Source organism: Anolis sagrei, chromosome 1 (assembly GCF_037176765.1).
Source record: "Anolis sagrei isolate rAnoSag1 chromosome 1, rAnoSag1.mat, whole genome shotgun sequence".
Lineage (NCBI taxonomy): Eukaryota > Metazoa > Chordata > Lepidosauria > Squamata > Dactyloidae > Anolis > Anolis sagrei.
The window spans coordinates 219,170,379-219,182,168 of record NC_090021.1 but is presented as its reverse complement, the minus strand read 5'-3'; the positions used below and the strand labels follow the sequence as shown (position 1 = coordinate 219,182,168).

The 11,790-nt window shown below is 37.5% G+C and overlaps 1 protein-coding gene across 1 annotated transcript in view; it reads right to left on the bottom strand.

The window, feature by feature from the left end:
- Positions 1-2,287: 2,287 nt before the first annotated feature.
- Positions 2,288-11,790, bottom strand: part of SLC12A8 (solute carrier family 12 member 8) — an 84,049-nt gene continuing 74,546 nt past the window's right edge. Inside the window, exons 10-14 of the mRNA XM_060775083.2 lie at positions 11,042-11,714; positions 9,774-9,871; positions 8,256-8,373; positions 6,075-6,135; positions 2,288-2,956 (exon numbers count right to left, since the gene is read on the bottom strand). Of these exons, the coding sequence (XP_060631066.2) occupies positions 2,800-2,956; positions 6,075-6,135; positions 8,256-8,373; positions 9,774-9,871; positions 11,042-11,714 (1,107 nt within the window). The 3' untranslated portion in view covers positions 2,288-2,799. The remainder of the gene's footprint in view (positions 2,957-6,074; positions 6,136-8,255; positions 8,374-9,773; positions 9,872-11,041; positions 11,715-11,790) is intronic.

Sequence of the window (11,790 nt, the reverse complement as noted above, 5' to 3'; positions counted from 1 at the left end):
GGTGTGATTGGGATTATTGGCACAGCTCTTGCCTTACTAACACCAAGCACATGGCCAATGAAAACAATGAGTTTAGGAGAAGCATGTGTTCCCATCCAAAAAAAAGTTCACTCAAAAGAACAGAGAGAAAGAATAAAATTGAAGAAAAGCAAGAACTGTAATACAGACAGATGAGTGTCTGCATATATGTATATTCAATGTGATCTACAAATTGCAAAAAAGTACTGTAAAAGGCCATTGCTTACTTCCTCTAATTTTTAGTAACAGGTGAACATAGAGTTTGGTTGGTTGCTGTTCTTGCTAGTATTTTTAACCTCTGTCTTGTCTGGGTTAAGCTCCAAGTTGTTTGCATTTATCAGCATCCAACAAAATTCTATTACATGCCTTTAAGATCAGCTTACATGCTAGTGGAATAGGAAGTGGCCAATGAACCAATTTAAAAAAAAAAACATGAAGTGGGAGTTGAGGTAATGGTATTTTACCACTCATGTTGCATTTGGGAGTAATTCGATTAATTCAGCCAAACTTACTGAGCACTATAGAATGTAAAATATTCTGTCTGCTCCTCCCTTACACCATTACATTTTTCTTCTGTGCTTGATGTTTTCTTAAAAAGGAGGAATTGGTTGTTTCAAAAATTAGAGGAAATAAGCAATGGCCTTTTACAGTACTTTTTTTGCAATTTGTAGATTACATTGAATATACATATATGCAGACCCTCATCTGTCTGTAGTTAGCACATATATAATGCTACTAGTATTACAATTTATCAGTCAATAATCTAAATGTGGAATTCGACTGTGGCTAAATTTATTTTATAGTACTTTTTCATCTTGCACGTGAGAAATATCATTTCAAGAAGTAAAAACTAAACAAAACAGAGGTTGATGTAAGCTTGTGGAACATTTCCTTTACTTGATACTAAGCTGGTTTTTCTTCCATGACAAGGACTTTTCTTCCATGACAAGGACTTTCTTCCATGACTTTTCTGCAGATATGCAGACAAGGTAAATTGAAAGCCTTGATTGGAACATCCCTTATTTTAAGGGGCAGCTTCAAATAGTATAATGAATGGTGCCAGAGGTTTATAGTGAACACAGACCTACAAATCATTGTACTTTCAGGCTGTATTCTTACATGGGTTTATACTCAAAAGAACTTTAAGCATGTAAGCAATGTACACTAGTTTTCACACAAGGTATGAGAGTACACTGCATTGAAACAATAACCATTCATTTCCGGTAAAGGGTACCTAAGGATTGTAGATGCTCAGGGGTTTCAATCGCTGTAATTTACACAATCCCAGCCAGCAACTTGAAAAGTATATGTTGAAATTATTCTGCTTAGTAAGTCTTCTGTCCCACCCAATAAAATTTTGGCAGGAGGTAAAAAATTAACATGCAAATATTATTGAAGAAGCACTCTGTCCCTTTTAGACTCCATAAATTATACAACTTAATGTTTGAGTTTTCAGGGCATGTACTACAGAGCAACTTTTGAAGTATTTTTGGATGTCTGGTGTAGTGGACAACATTGTCTCTCTGGTATCACATCACTCCATAACCTTTCTAGCAAAGTTCCTTCTTCTCCTGTGGATCCTTGCACAGCAGCATGGACAGTCTTCTGCGCCTGTGATTTATCTTGGCAGCTTGTTTTCATTCCACACAACCAACAGATCCAGAGCTTATAGATGTTACCTTTTTTGAACTTCCCAGAATTCCTAGAAGTTATCTGCCAACACAATGATTCTTCCAAGCTCTGAAAACCCTCAGAATCTATTGCCATGGCATACAGATAAAAATAGCAATTGTGTGGTCATGAATGTTATTTCAAGTGAAGTGAAGAAATTTGCATAAAGGTTGATAGTGCAATCCTGTTTTCCAAAAAGAAGATCGGCTGATTTTGGTGTGGCTTATCCCGCACAAGTAATATCAGGTTGCAGTCTTAAATGTTCATTGATATACATGCACAGACACACTCAATTGCCCAAACTATGCTGTCTGTTGAAGCTTTGTTTAGCAAACTGAAGTTTTACAACTCGGTTACTTATTTATTAATAGCTTTCTGTACAGAAATCTGGAGATTCCTAATGTAAATCTGGGGGTTTTTTTACAAAGGAAGTGGGGAATCTGGCTTGACCTCAGGGACAGAGATCACCAAAAATACAATACATGGTTGTATTTGGGCCTTGAACAATATTACATGAAATGTATCTGTTATGTGACATTTCACATGACATGAATAAGGAAATATTCCTTAGATAGTTAAACAATTGTTTAAAGGATCAACTAAAGCTGTGCAACCAAATCTCAAGTCTTAGATCATTACTTTTCTGTTTTTTCTATACCTGAATGCTGCCATTGCTTCCCTTTCTCTCGTCCTCCTTGCATGCTTATTTGGCCTGCATCTTCTTTCTATGGATAATTTAATTCCACTAAAAAATAAATTTGGAATGTTATATGAACCATCTGCAACAACAGCAGAAAATATTGTGTGTGTGTGTGTGTGTGTGTGTGCACATACATACAGAAAATAGGACACACTTACACTCGCATACCACGTTCTGCAAAGGACTTAAAACTTCTTGTATTTCAAAAAACAGAATAGAGTTTTGGATCCATGGCACGGAGGCCTGTTGTTTATTCCCTTCTCTTTTGCTGAGCCCCCACTTTAATTGGAGGTTTTGGTATTCATTAAAATCAGACATAAAAGGGCAAGCCTTTTAATCAGGCGGTGTGTCTGTGGTCAGAGTTTTTAATTGGCCAGTAGAGTCAATGGCATGCTGCTCCCTCATTGGAGCTATTTAATAAACTCTTCTCTGGTGATAACGGAGGAATGGTGGTAGCGGTCCCGGGAGGCAAAATCTGTATTCTCTTGAGTGAGCTGAGTGGTCTCCATGCCAACTGTTGCAAAGGATGGTGTCACAACAAATCGTTCCTCCGGGGATGGCCTTCCCCTGGAAAACAAAGGAACGCAAAGCCTTCAGATGCCTCATTGTTTCCCAATGCAACTGCAGCTGCACTCTGAACTATGTAAACAAAAGAGTACAGGGATCTACTCCGCCATGCACAAAGGCATGCCACTACAAGGAGGAATGCAAGCTCTTCGCCGTAGCTGGAGGGTTTGCCCCAAATTAATTAGAGACTCTTTGCAAGAAATACTTTAAAAACATAAAAGGTTTTTCCCCTTAACACAGGCATCTGCTTCTCCTCCGTTATTTCCAGATTGCTTCCATCACTTCAGTCATGTACAGTTAGGACACAGGTTACGCCTGCACCATTATGGCTAAAGATGAAACAATTTAAAATTATGACTGCTATCTCCTTCTAAACATTTTGAAGTTAGCAGGCAGCAATCCTGAAAAAAGGAGAAAAACAAAGAGAAAAAAAGTCTTGTGGAGACTTTTCCAACAGCATGGTAAATAAAGACCACTCAGAAGATTTCATATTGCAAATATAAACTGAAAATTTTATCATATTAAAGGGCTCCCTGCAAGACACTTGAATGGTATTTGGCTTATCTGTTAGCAGATACTAATAAATGTAAGGAAAAATTGTTGCAAAGTTTCTTTTTTCTTGTGATAAGATTCATAAATGTATGATTCAGACACATAGAGTCATCTCTTATATTGATGGGTTTTGAATTCATGGATTTGACCAATCATGGCTCAAAAATAACTTCTTAAAAACAGATAATTACATTCTCTATAGCACTTGTTTCAGTTGTTCACCTTTTTATATAAGGAGCTCATCACATTTGCTGCCAGAATTGCCACAGATTGTGGGGAATCCACCGGTGCCCAGCAGATGGCAGGGGGAACCTGTCACCCCACGCCCCACACCACTTTCCCCCATTGATCTCTATGCAACACAGGAAACTTCACATGTTGCCGTGGTGGTGGCATATGCCAGTTCCACTTCAGTTTTGTTCCAGAACCCCGTCAGAAGGAGCTGGTGGGCTCTGTGCCAAAACTCAAGAGGAACCTGAGTACGCCAAATTTTAGCCTGTTTGCCGTTGTATATAGAATCATAGAATCATAGAATCCTAGAGTTGGAGGAGACCTCGTGGGCCATCCAGTCCAACCCCCTGCCAAGAAGCAGGAAAATCACAGACAAAGCACCCCTGGCAGATGGGCATCCAGCCTCTGTTTAAAAGCCTCCAAAGAAGGAGCCTCCACCACACTCCGGGGCAGAGAATTCCATTGCTGAACAGCACTCACTGTTAGAAAGTTCTTCCTCATGTTTAGGTAGAATCTCCTTTCCTGTAGCTTGAATATAATGGGGTTTGAGCATCTACGGATTTTGGTATCAACAAGGATCCTCCGTGGAAAAGGATTTGTTTAATTTTTTTTTAATAATTGCTAAGTTTATATTACCTTTATCTATTTTTAGATAGGGCTGTGGAACGCCCTTCCCATGGAGGTTAGATCAGCCCCCTCGCTAATGGTGTTTCGAAGAAGATTAAAAACTTGGATGTTTGAACGGGCATTCGGATAACAGTGCAATGAATGTGATGATTACAGGAATGGAAATATGGACGACGAATTGGATCACAACTCTAGTTATGAGATGTATTGTGTTGTTATAGTGGTGTTAATATTTGTATACTATGTTTTTATGGTTTTAAATTGTATAATGTTGATTGACTTTTTACCCTTGTTGTAAACCGCGTTGAGTCGCCGGCTGGGCTGAGAACTGCGGTATACAAGTAAAGTAAATAAATAAATAAATAAATAAATATTTTACATTGCTTATCTTTCTAAAGGTGTTTTACATTATGAATATCTTGTGTTTATTGGTATTTGACTGCATAATAAAAATGGGATTGTAATGGCGTGTTCAAGGGCTTGCAAATACATTGTGTATCAGCAATTTTTCTATAATATATTGCTAGATGGAAGAGAGATGACATATTCAAGGACTTGCAAATACATTTGTGTATCAGCATCTTCTTTACATATATTGCTTGATGGGATAGTGATAGAATTGGCAGTTATCACTGCTAATTCCCTGGTAAAATGAGTAGTTCAGAAAAATCTCACAAAGAGGAAAAAAGCAGAGAGAACTTTTTTACATGTTGCAAAATTTCTTGGATAACTAAACAAATGTGTATAAAAAGTTTTCTGCACAATATTGTTGCTGTACAAATATCACATTGTGTTACATATTTTTGCACAGCATAATTGCCCTAAAGTCTTTCAGAGTGCAAATATCCACCAAGATGGCACAGAAATCTCCATTTTATTTCCTAGACTGAGGAAGAAACTATGGAGTGTCTTTGTCCTTTCAGCAAAGTTGAAGGCTGTGAAGATCCTTATGCCGGTGTGCAGAAGAACTGCAAAGTAGGGATCAACAGCCTCTTTCCTTGAACTAGCAAAATTACAGTTTTAAACAGTCTGACCAAAAGGTAGTTTCATTAAATCATGTGGTCCTCCAAACAGAAGTCCAGCTCTCAAAAGGCTACAGGTGTACAGTATACAGGTGTACACCTGAGCCTAGAAAATGACTGTTTCAAAAAGTCATTTATTTTTGCATTTGTTACATTATAAACAGCCTATCCTTTAAGAAGATCCTTAGATAGATGATTCAGACAGACATGCTACACACATACACAGACACGCCTGGTTTAAGCTGGTTCTACACTGCCAAATAATGCAGTTTGAACTGCATTATATGGTCAGTGTAGAACCATATAAACAGTGAAGGAAATAAAAAGATAAATGGGTCCAATGCGAGACAGAATCCAACAACATGTTGGATTCCTCATGGAAACATCCTCATGGGAGGATATTTCCACAAGGCCATTTTCTTAGTGAAATAACTTCTTCCAAACTGGTTGCAATCTCACAGGAAGGATATGCTATGTTTCAGTGTTCACGAGAAACACTCTTTTCTGTAGTATTTTGCATACATTTGCTGCCAAAATGACTTACATTGTAATCCTATCTCCAGTGCCCAACAAGGATGTTCCATTGGATTCCATGGGTCTTACTCCTGACCACACATGCAAAGGATTTAGCGTTTAATATCAAAATTATTAAGCAAACAAAGTATATGCTTTTTCCTGATACCAACCTGCAGGCATTAAATAAAAGTAGCTTAATCCATTTGAAAAAACTAAAGTTGGCTGCTGCACCTATAGAAAAAAAAATGAAATAAGTCAGATTGATGGTCTTTTCTAATAACTAGTATAACTGAAATATTTATGTAAAATAATATATACTAATAAAATTGGTATAAAATATATCCTTGCATGAAGGTTTAATACAGTTTGACATAAATTTAAAAATTTAATAATTATAATAATAATATAGATACTGAAATTCATTGGGCCACAGTGGTGCAGTGGGTTAAACAGCTAAACTGCAGAACTTGCTGACTGGAAAGTCAACGGTTCAAATCTACGGGAAAGGGTGAGCTCCTATTGTTAGCCCTAGCTTCTGCCAACAGAACAGTTTGAAAACATGCAAATGTGACTAGATCAATAGGTACCGCTCCAGCGGGAAGGTAACAGCACTCCATGCAGTCATGCTGACCACATGACCTTGGAAATGTCTAAGGACAACACTGGCTCTTTGGCTTAGAAATTGAGAAGAGCACCACCCCCAGAGTCGGACTCAACTAGACTCAATGTCAAGGGGAAATCTTTACTTTTACAAATATTCAGATTCCTCCTTAACTGAGGCTTTGGAATGGCTGATGAAGTGATCAATACAGGTATTACATGTCATAACTTTGAATATTTTGTTACCTTATCTCTTTGGTATAAAAAATGCTTCAACATCTAAGACAAACTTTGAAAAGGGAAACCCTTTATTCTAAATTTAAAATCTAGAAAGGAAGCTCTTGCTAAGTTTTACACTAACAATCACACAAAGTGTAGAATACATATTCCCAAGTATTTTTATAAAATGATTTAATGGTATCGCTTGTCATCAAATACTGTTTCCAAGCAAGTATGAATTGAAAACAAAGCTCTTACCAACACATCTTTTCATACGTATGTCCAATGTAGAGAGAGACAGACAGAGAAAAAAGTAAGGACTGCCGAAGTGTTCATAACATGTACCAATCCCACAACACTTTAGTGATGGTTTTTGGTTATATGATTAACAGCACACATGTATCATCTATTAATTATGTGATTAATATATTATTAAATATTAAATATTAATAATGATTAATGTGATTAATATATTATATTAATTATAAAGAATCTGTGGCAGTCAAAACTAACTGGGTTTGGTTTGACAATATGGGTACATATAGGCAATTTTTGAACTTTGGAGATAGATTTCAAAGCATTGGGTGCTCAGTTACATCTTGCTGCCTCGTTGAAGTATTGCAGTGCAGTCCCTTCCATCACAACTGGCATTGGAAGGGGGCTACTCCAGTGCCCCAAGATGTTCACCCACCAATACAGTCTTAATATGGAAAATTGTGTTCCTGGGGGATTCTAGGGCACAGTTCATTTGAGGGCATTTCTAACATGTGATGTACAACTGGTCTCCCATGACTGGAAGGTATCTATATGTTTTTTAATTTATCATTATCCTTTGCACCAGGAGAAAGGTGGAAAAATCAATCACTCAATCATTGATGTACCTATAAAGCAATCAATATAAATACAAAGCAAACATGGAATTACAGTTAATTTACAGCTATTTAGTATGGCCTAGTAATTGGAGTGGTCTGGTGACCAGAATCCCTGCTCAGGCATTGAAACCCACTGAGAGACCTTGTTCACTAGCTCTCCACTTCAGAAGAAGGAAAAGGTCATTCTCTGGTTTGCTGTGAGTTTTCCGGGCTGTATAGCCATGTTCCAGAAGCATTCTCTCCTGACGTTTTGCCCACATCTATGGCAGGCATCCTCAGAAGTTGTGAGGTCTGTTGAAAACTAGGCAAGTGAGGTTTATATATCTATGGAATGTCCAGGGTGAGAGAAAGAACTCTTGTCTGTTTGAGAAAAGTGAGAATGTTGCAATTGGCCACCTTGATTAGCATTGAATGGCCTTGCAACCTCAAAGCCTGGCTGCTTCCTGCTTGGGGAATCCTTTGTTGGGAGGTGTTAGCTGGCCCTGACAGTTTCATGCCCGGAATCCTCCTTTGAACACACTTTGGCAATAAAACCCTATGATAGGTTTGCCATGGGGTAGCCTTAAATCAGAAACAACAACATTTAACTATATGGTGAAGCCTTTTCAATTAAAAAAAAACCTTGAAAAACCGGCAATGACACAAAATGAAGGTACTTACCAGGTGGTAGCCCTGGACTCACTTGACCAATGTAGAAATACAAAATAATGGCTATTCCCAAGTTAACAAGGGTATATATCCACTGAATGACAAACATAATGGCAAGTGATCCTATTGCCTGTTGGAAAAATACATTCTTTAGGATAAGTGCATCTGCTTGTGCCATCAATTATTTATTATGCCTTGAGCTGTGAGGAGAGGTGAGGTATTATTTTATTATTTATGCCAGTAGAGCTATGACAGCTAAATGAGCTGTCAGAATTTAAGACACAACTGAGGGCCTATCTCTTCCGGCAGGCCAACCTCAATAGTTTAAATGATGAATTTTAAACTTCCACTCTATGCATAACTTTTGTTTTGTGTATTTTAATATGTATATTTTGGAAATATATTTTAATATGTGTATTGTACGAAGTGTGTTTAAAAGACTATGTGTTTTGATTATTTTGATTAAAAGACTATGTGTTTTGATTATGTCATAACCAGCCTCAAGCCATGAGGAGAGGCAGATAAGAAATAAGATTATGATTATGATTATGATTATTATTTCTATTGAAAAATCAAAGAAATTGTGATATCCAAAGGCAGAAAAGGCTTAGAATGTTCCACTTCTCAACATAATGGCCTGGGCCTAATCAGAAGTCATTAATTTCAATAGGATTTGCTGTTGTCTGAAGTTTCACATATCCAGGAGTACATCCTCTGCTAATACGGGGATCATACTGTATAAAATTATGCAGGGTTTTGAGAAAGTGGAAAATCAGGAACCTTTCTTCTTCATAATACTAGAATGAAAGGGCTTGCAAGCATTTTATCACCACTAACTGAAGCTGAGATGTGATAAAATAAAATACTGGTACTATGTTATTGTATCAATTTGCTTAAGTTGTAATCACCCCAAGTTCCTCTGAGGAGATGGGGCGGAGTATAAAGATTATTATTATTATTATTATTATTATTAAACACAAAGCATCGGTATGGTTGTCAAACTGAAACAAATTAATGTTTCTGAAAAGAAATCAGATCGATTTGACTAATATCAGAGTCAGTATGCCTCAAAAAATACCATTGCACTATTGTGTTGCTTGTGGGATTTTTCACAGTCAGATCAATAAGCCTTTGGGGTCATACAACATGACTTGACTGCCTTGGCTATGGGGAAGCAGGTCATGGGAGTTGACTTGAAATAGTCACTGTTCCTAAGTTGAACCGCCACATAGCATTTTAGCATGTCCCCAGGCTGCATCACCTATTGTTTCCTTTTCTTCCTCTTTCACACCAGCAACTAAAAGTGCCACGTGATGGAGACAATGTGTGTTATAGTCAAACACATTCAGAGGAGCTCAGGTTAGAGAAGGCAGTTCTGCACAGATTATATGCCTTGCATTTACAAATTTGCCAATTTGTATAACTCAACCTTTTCCGTGAGGTTTGGACTATGCTTTTAGATCTGTAATAACATTTGTGCCATTATTTGCCTATCCTCCTACAGAAATGATTGAAATATTAGAGACTCACACCAACAAGGGAAACCCAATGATCGCAGAGTTTGGAGTAGAAGGATACTGGCATTTTCTGGATTTCTAATTCTTGGTTTCGTCGTTTTGCATTTAAATCTATAGAAAAAGATAATAAAACACAATAAAAGTTTATTCTGAAAGTATAACTCCAGGTATTTTTGTATTCTTATAAGAGTTCAGCTTTAACTGTGGATATGCCTTGCTTCTACCAACAAAATAGGCCATCTTACAGATGCTTCTGTCTTCTTTGAAGTTCACACTCTGTCAGATATTTGGCATTGCATTCTGAAGTTTCCTTGCAACTGCAACTTTTTTTTTGCTTTATTCAAAGTGAAGAGCTTTCAGATTTGCCAAACTCCAGTGTTTCAGGAATACAGAAATGTGGTGCTGATATATTGACACATTTACCTTAGTAACATGTCTAGCTGTTTCCTAAACCTCCTTTTTGCCAAATTGTTTGAAGAAGAAATGGTAAAGATCAAAATTGGCTGAAAATAGAGATTTTGCAAAGAAAACATATCCCACTAAAATGAAAAATATCTTGTTATTCTTATTGTTGATTACACAATTTGCAATCTATATATTTTCAGACCAGTTGCCTAGTAAATGTTACTCTGTTAGAAGTTTTCAGAGAAAGTGATGTTTTATTTGGTATAGCTAACAACTTTTGCATGACTCAGGTCACTTTCACACTTCCATTTTAGAGAAGGCAAACCTTTGGAAAGAATTAAACAGTGCTTCCAGGCATGCAACAAAACCAAATCCATTTCTAAACAATGGTCAGAACTAGCTAAGGAAGAATGCAACATGTGTGTTTGTGCAAAATAGGGCTGACTTCAATTTGATGATCAGAATGTTAACTTCTGGAAGCTATTCTCTCCTATGTCACGATAAAAAAATAAATATGTTGATTTCACACTGCTGTGTATGTGAAGAATGCAAATATATGCAAGCCAGCAGATGGAATGATATAAACAGTAAATCTTCTGCACTGAATTAAATATTGGCTCCTTTTGCATAGGCAAATTAGATCACCATTCCTGTAAATAATTAGAAGTAATTATGTGTTTATTTGTTTCTTAAACAAAAAAAAATCTGATACCTAGGGTAACATATAGATCACATAAAAATAGCCAGCTTTGGTGTGGGCTGGTCCATGAGGTCACAAAGAGGCGGAACATATAAACAACAACAACAACAAAAGGGCACTTGAACCTTCCTTCACAGATATATAGACAGAATAAATTGTACTTCTAATTTTATTACCTTCCGTTTTCTGATTGGGAGTTTTCTGCATCTCATCAGAATTATGGCCCTCATCTTGGATGTGCTTCTTCTTAGTTTCTACAGTTTTATGTGTCAATGCATTTTCTTCATGCTGGCAATTTGGCTCTGGAAAGCTCTGCATATTTTTGCCACTGGATTCCAGCACATCACTGTCAGTATCCTGAATAGAAACAACATCAGTATCTAGATCCAAGAGAAAGCTGTCTTGTAATGTCTGTTTAGCTGCCTTCTTTTGCTTTCTCTGCTTGACCATCTGGCCAAAGTCCTTCCCTTTGGTTTCAAGAGTGGTCCCTGGATCTTTATCAAGAGGCTTAAAAAGATGGTCCATGTCTTTTGTGAATTCTAGCAAAGTGCCGTCCGACCTGCCTTGAGCTACGCCATCTGACCCATAGCAGGAAGGTTTGTCGAGTATCAAAGGCCGAGAACAGCTCAGCGCAATCCTGGAGTCCTCCCTCCGCATCTGCCTGGAGTTCTGCTGAAGACTGTAGCTCATGGAGACCGCAAAGTAGGCGTAATCTACCGCAATATATGTAAGCATGAAGATGATGGTAACTATTGGAGCAAGGGTATTCACTTGACCAATGAAGATGAAAGCCATGGTGATCAGGCTTGTTAAACAGATTGCAGCCACTGGGGTTCGATTTGGTCCTTTCTAGATTGAGAGCAAAGAAAAGATCTGTATGGGTATAATAAGGGTGGTACTGCAATTATAAGACATCTCAACTTGC